Consider the following 15,702-nt stretch of genomic DNA (forward strand, 5'->3'; position numbering starts at 1 on the left):
ACCAGGAGATAAGCAGATTTTCCCAGTCTCTATTTCAAACCACAGTTTGTGAACCCGCTAAGTGGTGAACACATTTTTGTGCGGGGATTGAGAGTCTGCATTTTAGAGCAAGGTGTTGTGATGAGCACTACATTTTTGCATTTTGTTAACTCATCCAACTGCTTTTCCAGTGCCCTCATTGTGTTGCATGTGTGTTAGTTTCTGAAGGTTTCCAATGTGCATGTTCATTTAGTAAATGCAAACAACGTAGACTGCTTCGACCTAGGGGGCATATTTATACTCTGTGTGCACCGAATTAGCATCATTTTGTTTACTCTAATTCGGTGCAAAACTAACTACATATTTATACTTTGGCACTAGACCTGTCTGGCACCAAATTTATGGAGTTAAAGTACTTTTTTGAATGTGGAAACCTACCTTGCCTTAATGAGATGCAAGGTAGGCGTTCCCGTGCAAAAAATGTCTCTATGGCCTTAACGCCATATTTATACTCCCGTACAGAAATGGTGCACGGGAGGGAGGAGGGGTCAAAAAATGTGGCAAAGGTTGCTTTGCCCCATTTTTTAATGCCTGGGTCAGGGCAGGCGTTAGGGGACCTGTGGGCCAATTTCCAAGGTGGAACACCATGGAATAAGTCCACAGGTGCCCTCCCCAGGCTCCAGGGACACCTCCACCCACACCAGAGGGACAGCAGAGGATAGGGGACCCCATCCCAGGTAAGTACAGGTAAGTATTTTATTTTATTTTTTAAAGTGCCATAACATGGCACAGGGTGCAATGGCCATGCCCAGGGGACCCTGGTCCCCTGTGCTGGCCATTGGGGTGGTAGGCATGATTCCTGTCTTTTCTAAGACAGGAGTCATGTGGTATGGATGGTGGTGCATCAGAAAATGACTCTAGGCAGGTTAGAGTCATTTTTTTTACTCTAACCTGCTTAACATCATTTTTTGGTGCAAAACCCCCTTCTTCCATACCGCCAGCCCCACCCGACTAACGTCATTTTTTTTTTTACACTAGCCTACCCTTTGCACCGGCTTGCACCATTCCATAAATATGGTGCCCGGCTGGGGCACAGAAACGGTGCAAGCCTGGTGATAAACTTTTTGGTACAAAACTGCATTAGTGCAGTTTTTCCCCAAAAAGTATAAATCAGGGCCTAGGTGACATGATTTACTTCTAAAGTATCATTTTGTTGTGCATTTGATTGTGTGGTTTTTATTGTATGACTTTTGTTTTCATTTTAATTATATTCATCTATTTGGATATGTGTTGTGCCTTTACAGAAGATTGCAATTCTGGCTGAATGTTCACATCTTTACTGTAATTTTGAGAAAATTCTTGAGGTGTTTCCCCACACAGCTTTAAAATGTCTTCACCGCCCATCCACAGCTACCCAGAAAGTCAAGGATGCATGGAGGTCAACTTTCCATTGCCGGCCAAGTGCTTGGGGACATATTTATGAAAAGTGGTGCTGCATCTAGTGCAGTGCCACTTTTCTTGCACCCCTTAGCACCCCACTAATGCCACCATGGTAGCGCTGTATTTATAATTCAGCACACCATGGCTTTAGTTAGGGTGACTAGCATTATAATTTTTTACGCTACTCCGGCACTTTGCAGGACTAGCGTAAAAAATGATGGCACTAATCCTGCAAAGTGCCCAGCGGTTCATTGTAATCAATAGTAGCCTCTTTTTAACGACTACACTTAGCAGGTGTTAAAAACTTTTCGATAAAAATGCAATCCATGAGATTTCTTTGTGCCATCTTTTAGGCCACCCTAGGTCCAGCATGCCCCCCCTTGCATACATTATGCCTGGCACAGGCATACTGTGGTGCATGGGTTTACAAAGTTGTGCAGTGCAAGCATTTCTTCACTTTGTAAATATAGTGCTGTGTTTTTCCCCTTCCAACGCCATATTAGTGTTAAAATAATGACGCTAATGTGGCGTTGGAACAGTGCCAGGGCTCCATAAATCTGGCCATAAGTGTCCTGATTAGTAGATAGCACCAGCAGGTTCATCTCTGATATTACTTGACTGCATGGTTCAGAGAAAAGTTCTGACATAGAATAAAATTGATACCCATGAACAGTGATCAACAAGAGGCATATACTCAATTTGACGGGGGGACATGGAGCTTAATGTGAGCTGATGGGTACAGGTGGAGCCCACCAGCACACATTTTTGGGGACCGAGCACATACATTTCCTCAAAAGCCCTTGATCCAAATAAAGAGAGAAAAGTGGGAAAGAAGGAGAAAGAAAAAGAGAGAAAATAGACAAAAAAATGCAGCGAAAGGAGAAAGCAGGGATGAAGAAGAATATAGAAAAGTAATGTAAAGGGGCAAGGAGTGATGGAAAAAAAGAGGCATGAGGTGGAATCAATACTATGCAGACTTGACATTTGGCACACAGACCTTTGGTAACGCAGGGGGGTTTCTGAACAAAACTGTGGCCCGGGTACTAATTATTTCATCAAATTAATCACTGCAGGGATGTTTCCTGTGACTTAAGTTTTGCCTTTCTGAAACAGTGATTCATTTGGGAGTTTGATGGCAAGTGTTTCTTTGTTTTTTTGAGGGGGGATATCTCAGACTTGTCTTTATTGATCTCCTTCACTTTTTTATTGGATGCTTGGGAAACAATTCATTACATGGAAGAGATGTTCTAATGTTTTGTTTTCATGGACATCAGTTCACCAGAATACCATTGATGTTGTGATGTCATACGCAATTAGACGTAAAACAGAAATACAGAGTTGACCCCTTGCCCTGTCCCTAGCCTCCAACATCCTTCTATTTGCTACTGACGAGCTAGGAGATGGTGAGCCCTGTTCACTTTCTGCTCCTGGTGTTGCCTTCATGATCACTTTAGCTAAGGGGCAACAAAAGAAGTACCAAAGGGCTAGCCATGTCTAGCAGCCACTATCCTTGACTTTCTGTAATTGAAGCCCATGGTCATGTTTCTTTGATAAACTATGTGGTACATATCACATCCTGCATTTTATAGTTCTCTCATTATAGGAACCAGAAACAAAGCTTTGGGACACCAATCCTTCATACATTTACTCCAATCATTATCCTGCATGTGATATTAAGGCCTGAATTTAAGTAAAGTGGTGCTGCATACAATGCATAGACAGTTTTCTTGCGCCCCTTATGCCCCCCTACTGCCACCATGTGTGCGCTGTATTTAATATATGGCGCACCATGGCGCAGAGTAGGGGCAATAGCATCAAAACTTTTGACACTATTGATGTACTGGACAGGATTAGCACCAAAATGTTGGTGGTAATCTCGCAGAGTACATAGGAGCCTACTGAAAACAATGGTATTCCCCATTTTATTGCCTGACTGTGCAGGCGTTAAAAATAGCTGCTAAAAATTGCTCATTGGAATCTCTTATATTCCACTTTGCAACTGTGGCACCCCCCCTAACGGGGTTACACCCCCCCTTGCATACATTATGCCTGGCGCATGCATAATGTGACACAAAGGGGTTTTTTAAGTGGCGCAATGCATGCATTGCGCCACTTTGTAAATATGGCGCTGCCAATTTAGCCTCGTTGGGCCACATTACCGTTATAAAAAATGACACTAATGTGGTGCACGGAGACGCTGGCCCTCTTAAATCTGGGCCTAAATATCTGCATCGAAGATCTAATGTTGGCTATTTAAGGCTAGAAATAGTACAGAAATGCTCTTAAATGTTTCTGGGGTTTCCCCGTCTTGACACTTCTGATTTAAATTATAATCCATTGTCTCGAAGCAATAAGTGTAACAGAGAACACTGCCACTTAAAAATTGTATTTATTGGTTTTATTACAATAAATTAATAAATACATACATGTTAATATATTATATTCGTGTCACAAATAGCATACATTTATTTTACAAACATTCCTCTTTCCCCATCTTCATTTTTCATCCAGTGCATTAAATAAATATTTCTCAAAAAAATAAATATAATAAATTAATTTAAATATAAATGATGAAATGCTAATGGTCGTATTGAAACAAAACAACATCGAAAACGTTATCGCATAAGTTAGAAGAGGCATTTTCTACTAAAATATCCACTTCTAGAAGTAGACCCCAAACTCTAATATTGAGAAGAAAGTGGAGGCACTGCCCTCACCCAGGCTGAACCAGGCCTTTGAGTCTCCGGCACTTTTCCCTTTTCACAGCATATCTTCATGTGCCTCAATTCTTTAGTTGAAGTGCATTTGACCACTGGCCTGCAGGGTCTAGAAAGAGTCTCCTGTCCACCGGTCAAACCTAGTGGGAATCCTATGTGTCATAATTTCTGACCCCGCCCTGTATACATGACAAACAGAGCCCTAGGGTCCGCCTGAACACACGTCTTCAAGGTACCACATACTGATTTCCAGACAGGTGGAAAAGCAGACCAACGACAATTTAAACTCGTTTTTCAATTGAAAGTAGCAGTAAACAGCATTTCAAATGTCAGTGTTAGGCGATATAAAGAGCTGGCTTCCTTCCTCAAAATGGCTTCCTGGAGACAGAGTAGATTTGTTGAGTCCTCTCTCTTCATTGGAGGTGTTTATGATTCTTCTTTGTTGGAACTGCAAGAAATTAAAGAGGGCTTGTGTTACAATGTGTGCAAATACAACAAAAGCTCTCTATATTTTTTCATACGCATTCCTGGCAAAAATATTTTTTTACATTTGTAGGTGAATGGAATTACTTCTGGCTAATAGCAATTGGACATTCTGAAAGAAGTGTATTTACTACTGATTGGTAGATTTGATATACTTGTGCCAAGTACTGAGGAGGATGCAGAGATGGTTTAGCTATCAGTTTTGCTCTAGCATAATGCTGCTGGATTGCCACGAATGTATCGAGATTTTACTAACTCAAAAAAATATTGTTTCCAAAATGTCACAGTGCTTGCCACAATTTCAGAGGGCCTTTGGAATCAAATGCAGAAACGGCTATAAGAAAGAATGCCAGAAAATTTAATGGAGCAGAAATTGGTCACTCGGCACAGTATCATAACATGCAGTCATTCGGTTATTACGAGCTGTTTGTGTACTCAGTTTTAATACAAACACCGTGCTCACACACAATTACACACTATCAGGACAAAAAATGATGCTCAGAGCCTGGGTGATTAACTAATTGAAGCAAATAGCAGTGTAAATGAGTCTCCTGGGTTTTCAAAAAACTTGGAAACCCCACTTTAACTTAATGTCTTCTGTACTTTCAACATATTTGGAAAACTAAAGCATGCTGGGAGGTTTGACTAAGGCAATGCAGGTCAGCTTGTCACAGGTGTGTATCAATTACATTAGAGATTCCTCAGATTGCGGATACTTCCGGTTCAGAATCTATGCACCATTACAGTATTGGTTTACACAACTTGTATACTGCAAAGGGTTAATTGAATATATGGGGTTCAGAACGACCTAGGTGATATTTTCTTAATGCCCGTTGATTCTATAAAGCATGGAACAGCTGCATAAAGCACCACATTTTTGATCATCTTAATCTTCATAATTACGGATGTTTTTGTTTCTTTCTCCAAGATTTAGCGCACATGGTTTATGGAGGAAATTCATTGCCTATGGGGTAGTACAGAGTAGCATCTTAGACAACTGTCAGTGCACCACACTACCATCTGTGACTAGGTATTTACTGGAGACATTCAATGCCCTCCTGGTGAGTGAGGAACCAATGAAATAATCTGGATGGCTAGGTAGTCATGCAGTTACTCCTCTGGAGGAACTTACTGGAGGCGCTCCCTGCCCTCTAGAAGACTTGAGCCCCTCACTGCCCTATAGAGGAGGTCAGTGGAGACATGCACTGCCCTCTGGATGACTAGGTAGCCACTGGGGTCCCTCACTGCTTTCTGGAGGGAGTCACTGGAGCCCCTCACTACTCTCTGGTTGTCTAAGGAGTCACTGGAAACCCTCACTGTCCTCCTGGTGACCAGGGACTCACTACTGACCCAGGCTGCTCTCTTATGGACTAGGAGGTCACTGGAGACCTTCAATGGAAAATATTCTGACTCTGGAAGAGTAGAACACATCAAAGTTCTATGTGTAATTCTTGAAAATATAAAAATATTGCATCATACCTTTCCAGGATCCTCTTGATGATCTTCTCCACCCACTTAGCGGAGGGATCCAAACACACCACCTGCCCAGACTTCAGAGTGGCACTGCGAGGGAGAAAGAAGAGAAACTCTTTATAAACCTAGTTTCGCAAGGCTGTGTACTTCAGTTGTTTCAATACTTATCCAAAGGAGTTATGTCCACTGAATTTATTAGAAGGTTATACAAATTAGTATTATACTTAAAGTGACGGCCTGTTAGTTTCTGCTCGGTAAGTGCTCAATATTGACACAATGTAAGGTCTTTGCCTACAGGTGTACCTCTGATTTAGGCCTGAAAAGGTTCAATTTAGACATAATTTATGCATAGTTCACAGAGATATAAAGGCCACACGTTCGAACATTCGGAATTACGATTTTCAAATTGCAATTCCATGCGAATCGCAATTAGGATATCACAATTCCAAATATAAGAAACTCCACTGAGTTTCTTTTGCGATTCCCAGTGGGTCACAAATAGACCTACCTCATTAATATTAATGAGGTAAGTCATAATTTGCAACTCATTAAGAATTGCAAAGATCACAGGGATGGTGGTCTGCCGGGGTAAGAAGACCACCATGTCTGTTATTGTTTTTAAATAAACCAATCAGTTTTTTTCCTTCAAAGAAAACGGGATGCATTTAAAAAGAAAAAAACGAACAGTTTCAGTTTCACTTTGTAAGAGTAGGCAGTGGTCCATGGGATCACTGCCTGCTCTTGAAAAACATTTTCGCATGCATTCACAAAGGGAAAGGGGTCTCTTGAATACCCCTTCCCTGTTGCGAATGAGTTAACACCAATTTGAAATTGGTGCTAACTGCGATTATTTTGTGACCAGGTTCATGGCCCAAAACAATCATACATCCCATTTAGATTCGGTATTAGGAAGGGACACCCTAAACATGCCCCTTTCATATACTGAATCGCAAAAAACAAATTGGAATTCGGTAACAGGTTACCGAATCGTAATTTGGGCTTTGCACATCTCAAATACCATTTTTCAAGTCGCAAACGGGCCGGTTCTGCAAATCGGCCCATTTGCGACTAGAAAAATGCTTTGTACATGTGGCCCTAAGTGTGGGGCATATGTAACACAAGACGTAAGACACAACTGTTTTGGAAAACCTTAATCCAGAAGTGCAATGCTATGAATGTTTAAATGGGTATAAGAGATGTATGGATGTTCTCAGGAAAGAATGCAGGGCCCATGCAGTCGTGGAACGAGTTTCATCGCATGCTTTGTGAGTGGGCAGAATTCAGGCAATATTAGCAAACTTTAAAGAAAAGCTGTACATTTTCAACTAGTGAACGAGTCACCAACTAAAAAGCTTACACATCCAGTTAAGTGAACTTCAAAGCATGCTAGGCATCTTGCCTTTTAACAAACTACGTTTGTCTACTGAATGTAGCCAATCAAGTGCAAGAACCGCTTATAGCATCTTCCATCCCTGCCCAAGACCTTTTTTGAGTTACACAATGTGATCAGATCGAAGCCCAATCTGTACTTCCGTCGCCTATTCCCTGTCTCCTTAAAAGCTTATATCATAGATAAGCCAAATGGAATACATCTCCAGTATACTGACCCCTCCACCATCACATCTGCAAACCAGGCACACAATGCACACGTTGTGCGTGGCAGAGTTAAAATTATTTAAGTATTATGCATGTGTTTTGTCTTTCTACTATTTTTCCACTACCAACTCGTTTTTCTGCAACACTGCTAAACACACTGCAAAAGCACTAGAGCTCCCTTGCTCTTGTCTGTTAATGTAACCCTGTTTCTGACCCTTGGCCTTCAGATAGGTCCTCTCTTGCACTGTAAGAGGTTTGTTTGCTGTTTAGCAGTTTATTGCAGGAATAAACACATCTTAGCCAGGTGGCATGTTTTCAAAGTGCCTTATATGAAAAGAATCAGTGCTGGGGCCCATAGTTTCTCTAGGAGCTCATCATCGGGTGCTACCAGATTTGCTGGATACCAACCCTGCGTCTGCCTCGGTTTGCTTTCACTTCATGCCTCCCTCTTCCACCACTCTACACTTCCAGTCTCTGTCTTACTCATCCGGGTTCTTTTTCAGCCCTGCTGCTACCTCTGTTACTGTTCTTTCTTGTGTTCTCTCTTCTGTTCTCCCTTTGAGATCTTTCTCTCTGCTGCTCTTGGTCAAAGTTTGATGATGAAAAATAAGTCCTGGTCTACAAAAATGAGTGTTAGTGCCCAGCACCTGCACCTGCGTGCACACATTACGCACTGTGAGACTAACTGTAAAAACAGGATTTTTTCCGCTGTTTCCAATAATACAAATACCAGGGACAGACAGCTCTGCTGTGCTATTACCAGTATAATCACGTATGATGGCCTGCTTTGGGGGAAGTGACTAGTAGTGCAGATATTTTACACAACTACTGTCGCTCGAGCTATGACAACTTTTAAGCAGTGCACGTGTGCAAGGAGAGAAGGGCTCGAGGTGACAGCAGATGACCTGATTTAGAGTTTAATGATAATCCTCCTAGTTGGGGGGAAATGCTTAAACTCTGCTAAAGTCCACCTGTGCCCACTCCTTATGGATAGCGCACTAGACGAAACTGCAGAGCTCACATTACCGCCGGATATACTGTAATCCCTTATGTCCAGGTCCCCCCCAACTCCCCTAACTTCCCCAGGCCCCACCAACTCCCCTAACTTCCCCAACCCCCGGGAAAGAGAGGATGGAACTGCTGACTCACAGATGTTTGGAAAAAGATAAACAGTTGATTTATTAGGCAGTAGCGCATTAAGTCAAAGAAAAACACCCTCGCAGAATGTGGGGACTTTCACAGATCGCTATCTATCTCGTTTACACAAGAGCAGAAGCAGTGTCTGAGGTACTCACATGACTTCAAGATTCGGGCAGTGAGCCCCGCTCTGAATGAGCTCCACGGTCTGAATGTGCTTGGGGTGGATGATCCTAGACTCAGTCTTAATGCACTGGCAGCGCAGCTCCGTTCCCATTCTTGCCAGTGACATGCCTGGAAAAACAAGGCCGATTTCCATGAATTAACAGAGGAAGAGATTTTAGGAAGAGCACATCAGACAGAGATTCCTAGGCCGTACTACAAAGTAAACAGTGAAACTAAAGCCCCAGCACCCTTACTGGATGAATGAAAGTCTATGACTGGGTGAAGCTCTCCCTCGTGACACGGGACATGCGGACAAATATGCATTTTTATTTACTTCTTTAAAAAATTGCAAGAAGCTGTGCGCTCCTCTCACGGCTTGAGCACAACATGAGATTCAATGTATTTAAATGTTTAGAACAAAAGAGCATACCCTTTGAAATAAATAGTCACTATACTAAAAAAACAATGCTTTACATGCAGGTGAAACCAATTTTACATATAAAATAGCTATGAGCTATTTTTCTCTCATTTCTCATCATTTACTATACATACTCACAGATCGACCTAAATGTTACAAAAATATGATTCAGGGAAAAAATGGTTCCTGTCTCACCTTCAGTCACGGCCACAGACAGCAGACAAATGACCAAAACAGCGAGCACGTGTTTTCCTTCCATTGCAGCAGTTATTAGAGCGCTTCCTGGCTGCTAACACTTTCTCGCCTGGGCCTTGCTGGATTAAGTTTTTAGGCCTCCGAGGAGTTCTGTTCTCACAGCTCTCGGAGTGGGCCTCTTTATACTGCAGGCAGCAAGGCGTGCCCCACAGTGACATTATTCTGCAATTACGCAAGAGGAATTTCCAGACGCAGAAGTAGACCCTTGTCGCACGTGGCTCACGCGCTTCAAAGGCTGCGCATCCTGCCTCGAGGGCACAAAGCCAGGGGCTACTTCTCATAATACTTTTTAAATCAACAGTCACATGCCTCTTAAGGAAAACATCCTAATGTAATGCACTATACTTGTTTAATCAATATAAATATATATTATTTATTGGAAAGCCTTTATTATCTACCACTGTTTGTTTTAAAAGAAGAAAACAAGGAGGTCAGGGAAGGGGAAACCCCGCATGAGTCATGAGTCAGTCGTTGAAGACCCCGGATTGCACTAAACAGAGGAAGCAGGTCACCGCGAGACATGCGAAGACCTACAGCAAGAGGGCCACGGACAGGTCGTGTTAACACTTGTATAAAGATCATGAAGTGGCAGTTAAATACTTAGGGGGTGATTCTAACCCTGGCGGTCGGTGTTAAAGCGGCGGCCAACCCGCCAACAGGCTGGCGGTAAAAAATATGGGATTCTGACCCTGGCGGGAACCGCCAACACAGACAGCCACCTTAACACTCCGACCGCCACGGCGGTACAAACAAACAGCGCGGCGGTCACCGCCAACAGACAGGCGGCAGACAATGTACCGCCCACACTATTCCAACTCACCAATCCGCCACCTTTTCCGGGGCGGGAGCACCGCCGATAAAAACACGGCGGAAACAGACTACGGACGGGAAAACGCTCACCACTACGCACTCCAGGAGGAAGGAGGACAGCATGGAACCCGAATTAAACATCCTACCTGCTCTCGTCTACCTTCTCATCTACCACGAGTATGAAGTCCGGCGCAGACGACAACGGTGAGTACTGCACCTACGACACACGGGAGGGGGAGGACGAAAGGTTACGGCCACACACATATGCGACCCCCCCCCCCCCAACTATGTACTCACCAATGCAGCGCACCAAGTCACAGTGACACCACCCAAACACCCCTGAAAAATGCTAGGACATAATCATATTTGGAATAAATATTTATGTACCAAAAAGCTCCAGAAAATTAGCGTACAACCATGAAAGATATCCACAACAAAACTAATGACACACACATCAGTGTATAACTGAAGTACCAAGTCCTGCACAAACTACGATTCCACCATGTCCGTGGGCCAAAGTCTTGAGAAACAAGGGCAAAGCCCACACAGGAGACCTGAGTCCTTTGGAGAGAACACTGCAGGGGCATCAGATGTAAAAACTACAGGCACCTCAGGGGGAAGGGAAGGGGGGGGCACCACAGCCACATGAGTCCACGACGCCAGATCCACGAGGAGCCACCATGCCCACTGGACCATCCTGGGGAGTGCAAAGCCACAGTCTCTCAAGTCTCTGCAGTGGGTGGATTGCCCACTGGACCATCCTGGGGAGTGCAAAGCCACAGTCTCTCAATGTCTCTACAGTGGGTGGGCTGCCCACTGGGCCATCCTGGGGAGTGCAAAGCCACAGTCTCTCAATGTCTCTACAGTGGGTGGGCTGCCCACTGGGCCATCCTGGGGAGTGCAAAGCCACAGTCTCTCAATGTCTCTACAGTGGGTGGGCTGCCCACTGGGCCATCCTGGGGAGTGCAAAGCCACAGTCTCTCAATGTCTCTACAGTGGGTGGGCTGCCCACTGGGCCATCCTGGGGAGTGCAAAGCCACAGTCCATCAGGTGGATGACAGTCTCCACTGGTCAAGGAGGAGGCATGGTGGGCACAGTGAACCATAAACGGTGCCTGCGACGGCGGTGCCCAGCGGAGCGGTGCTTGAGAAGAAGGGCCCAGCGGAGCGGTGCTTGAGAGGAAGGGCCCAGCGGAGCGGTGCTTGAGACGGCGGGGCCCAGCGGAGCGGTGCTTGAGAAGAAGGGCCCAGCGGAGCGGTGCTTGAGAGGAAGGGCCCAGCGGAGCGGTGCTTGAGACGGCGGGGCCCAGCGGAGCGGTGCTTGAGAAGAAGGGCCCAGCGGAGCGGTGCTTGAGAAGAAGGGCCCAGCGGAGCGGTGCTTGAGAAGAAGGGCCCAGCGGAGCGGTGCTTGAGAGGAAGGGCCCAGCGGAGCGGTGCTTGAGACGGCGGGGCCCAGCGGAGCGGTGCTTGAGAAGAAGGGCCCAGCGGAGCGGTGCTTGAGAAGGCGGGGCCCAGCGGAGCGGTGCTTGAGAAGAAGGGCCCAGTGGAGCGGTGCTTGAGAGGAAGGGCCCAGCGGAGCGGTGCTTGAGAGGAAGGGCCCAGCGGAGCGGTGCTTGAGACGGCGGGGCCCAGCGGAGCGGTGCTTGAGAAGAAGGGCCCAGCGGAGCGGTGCTTGAGAGGAAGGGCCCAGCGGAGCGGTGCTTGAGACGGCGGGGCCCAGCGGAGCGGTGCTTGAGAAGAAGGGCCCAGCGGAGCGGTGCTTGAGAAGAAGGGCCCAGCGGAGCGGTGCTTGAGAAGGCGGGGCCCAGCGGAGCGGTGCTTGAGAAGAAGGGCCCAGCGGAGCGGTGCTTGAGAGGAAGGGCCCAGCGGAGCGGTGCTTGAGAGGAAGGGCCCAGCGGAGCGGTGCTTGAGACGGCGGGGCCCAGCGGAGCGGTGCTTGAGAAGAAGGGCCCAGCGGAGCGGTGCTTGAGAGGAAGGGCCCAGCGGAGCGGTGCTTGAGACGGCGGGGCCCAGCGGAGCGGTGCTTGAGAAGAAGGGCCCAGCGGAGCGGTGCTTGAGAGGAAGGGCCCAGCGGAGCGGTGCTTGAGACGGCGGGGCCCTGTTCAGCGGTGCTCTTCTCCACGGCGGGCCCTGTTCAGCGGTGCTCTTCTCCACGGCGGGCCCTGTTCAGCGGTGCTCTTCTGCACCGCGGGCCCTGTTCAGCGGTGCTCTTCTCCACCGCGGGCCCTGTTCAGCGGTGCCTATCTCCACGGCGGGGCCCTGTTCAGCGGTGCTCTTCTGTACCGCGGGCCCTGTTCAGCGGTGCTCTTCTCCACGGCGGGCCCTGTTCAGCGGTGCTCTTCTCCACGGCGGGGCCCTGTTCAGCGGTGCTCTTCTGCACCGCGGGCCCTGTTCAGCGGTGCTCTTCTGCACCGCGGGCCCTGTTCAGCGGTGCTCTTCTCCACCGCGGGCCCTGTTCAGCGGTGCTCTTCTGCACCGCGGGCCCTGTTCAGCGGTGCTCTTCTGCACCGCGGGCCCTGTTCAGCGGTGCTCTTCTCCACGGCGGGGCCCTGTTCAGCGGTGCTCTTCTGCACCGCGGGCCCTGTTCAGCGGTGCTCTTCTCCACCGCGGGCCCTGTTCAGCGGTGCTCTTCTCCACGGCGGGGCCCTGTTCAGCGGTGCTCTTCTGCACCGCGGGCCCTGTTCAGCGGTGCTCTTCTCCACCGCGGGCCCTGTTCAGCGGTGCTCTTCTCCACGGCAGGCCCTGTTCAGCGGTGCTCTCCTGCCCCGCGGGCCCTGTTCAGCGGTGCTCATCCAGCAGGTCAAGGGAGCCAGACCTGGCCTCGACTCCCTGCTCAGTCGCCCTCGGACCGTGACGTTTCTGGACCCTTCGGGGACGGACTCCTGGCCTCCTTAGTGTCCTCCTTCCCAGCTGGGATGTGGCATGTGGGGTCCACCTTCTCCGCGCTCCTGCTGCCCTTCCGCTCCTTTGATGGGGCTCTCTGGGCCCTTGCCTCCCCCAGATGGTGTGGGTGGTGAAGTGGCCGCACATTGCTCCTTGGGGGCAGCCCTGTCGGTCCTCGCACGGCGGTCCTTGGTTTTGCGGGTCCTCTTGCCGGGGGGGGGGGGCTGGACGTGTCCTTGCTGCAGCTCGATGTGTCACTGCTGGCAAAGGGTGGGCTCCAGAACCCAGGCACAACAGTGACACCCGAAGCTGGGCTGGTGGTGGCTGCGGTGCTCTTGGGACTCTTTGAAGATGGATGGGTGAGGTCATCGGGGGGAAAGAGGTTAAGGTTAGCCAGGAAAAGTTTTTTAGGGCCAAGGTAAAGGGTAGGAGAAGTGGAGATGGAAGTGGAGGTAGAGGAGGTGGTTGTAGGAGAGTCAGGTGTGCTGTCATGGGGTGAAGGTGCTGGTGCTGTAGGCTGTCGTGAGGTGGATGGCTGTTGGGTGGGTGGCTGCCTGCGTTTGTGTGTCTTGGAAGAGGGGGTGACAGACACAGTGGGAGAGGACACAGGGGACGTGTACATGGCAGTGGGGGTGGTGACTGCACGAGTGTGGACTGTACTGGAGGGTGAGGTGGTGATGGAAGCACTGGCTGAAGTTGGGGTGCATGCAGGTGTGAGTGTAGACGTCACAGGGAGGGAGGAGGGAGACGAGGAGGAGGGGGACACAGGGGTGGCAGTGGCTGTTGGCATGTCTGCATCTGGGTGTTGCTCGGGTGAGTGTTTGCGGGATCTGTGGTGCTTGTGTTTGGATGAGCTGCTCTTGGGTGTTGAGGTGTGTGCAGGCTGGTCTGATGGTGTGGATGGGATAGGCTGAGGAACAGGAGACAGAGACAGGCTGGAGGCAGTCAGAAGAGGGAGGCTGGAAACAGGGACAATGGCTGCCGTCAGTGCTGAGGCCAGAGCAGTGAACGCTCGTTGATGGGCAGCCTGACCCGAATGAATGCCCTCCAGGTACGCATTGCTCTGTTGCACCTCCCTTTGCACACCCTGGATGGCATTCAAAAGGGTCGTCTGCCCAACAATGAGCGTCCTTACCAGGTCAATGAGCTCCGCACTGAGGGCAGCAGGGGCAACAGGGGCAGGGGCTGAGGTGCCTGGGGCGAAGGAGACGCGCGCCTTCCTGGGCGAACCGGCACGGAGCGAAGACTGAGGGGCTGCTGGGAGGGCGGGGCTGGTGCGCTGGGTGGCGGCTGTACCTGTAGAGGCGGGGGGCACGGATGTTGCCGCCACCCCTAGGGAGCTCCCATCCGAGGACGTGTCGCTTTCGCTGCTCTCACCAGCGGTCCCCGTCGTGGTGCTCCCCTCGCCCTCTGGATCACTGGTGCCCTCGGTGTCTGTTCCTGGGCCCACCGGGGCCTTGTGTCCTGCAGCTCCCTCGTGCTCCGATGCCATATCTCCTCCGCCTGATGATGCTAATGCACACATGCACAAGAAGATGAAGAGAAAGGGTGGGGGGAGAAAAAAGAAGACCAGGTTGAGTGCATGCAATGTCAACACCGTTGGCGGAGAGGACAGACACAGGTGCCTAATGCACTAAGCCGCGCATTCGGGGTACACTACTCAGTACTACTGACTAAGACAACAGGCCAAGAGACGTCAGACGCTCACATGGGAGATGCTGGACCTTCAATGGCTGTACTTGTCACCCTACCGAGGTGGGGGCCGGGGGCACAGGGCCATGTCTAAGGGAGAGGACTACACTACAGAAAGCGCCCTGGCCTAATGTCACCCACAGCCCTCCTCCCCCACCCAGACGCCTCCACTGCGCAGAAAGATAGGAGAATGTGCTGATACTCACCCCCTTGTGTCTGCTGTGATGTTTTAAAGCGCCCATCCAATTCAGGGTAGGCCACCGCCAGGATCCGGGACATCAGGGGGGTCATGGTGCGACTGGCACCCCTCCTAGGTTGGGAGGCCATCCCCAGCAGTGTTTCTGCGGTCTTCCTTGTTCCGCGGCGGATGTCCTCCCACCTCTTGCGGCAGTGGGTGCCCCGTCTGTTGTGGACCCCCAAGGTCCGGACTTCCTTGGCGATGGCACGCCAAATGTCGATCTTCTGATGGGCGCTGACCTATTAGACATGTACAGGGTGGAAAGGAGGAACTCATCAATGACCTGCATGTTAGATGTAATTGGCCCCCCCCCCACCCACTTTGCCATATGGCACATGCTCTCATCTGTCGGGCGTTGCACTCCTCATTCGCCCCCCACCCCACCAACTTACATCCACCCCAATCCACACAGGCATA

At 49.1% G+C, this 15,702-nt stretch overlaps 1 protein-coding gene across 1 annotated transcript; it reads right to left on the reverse strand.

Moving 5' to 3' along the window:
- Positions 1–3,800: 3,800 nt before the first annotated feature.
- On the reverse strand, positions 3,801–9,750 carry LOC138291108 (interleukin-8-like). Its single transcript, XM_069230295.1, has 4 exons — positions 9,604–9,750; positions 8,984–9,119; positions 6,099–6,182; positions 3,801–4,584 (listed from the first exon to the last, which is right to left on the reverse strand). The coding sequence occupies exons 1-4, from the start codon at positions 9,665–9,667 to the stop codon at positions 4,563–4,565; spliced, it is 306 nt and encodes a 101-aa protein (XP_069086396.1). The 5' UTR covers positions 9,668–9,750; the 3' UTR covers positions 3,801–4,562.
- Positions 9,751–15,702: the final 5,952 nt, after the last annotated feature.

This window comes from Pleurodeles waltl, chromosome 1_1 (genome assembly GCF_031143425.1).
Source record: "Pleurodeles waltl isolate 20211129_DDA chromosome 1_1, aPleWal1.hap1.20221129, whole genome shotgun sequence".
NCBI classification, from domain to species: Eukaryota; Metazoa; Chordata; class Amphibia; order Caudata; family Salamandridae; genus Pleurodeles; species Pleurodeles waltl.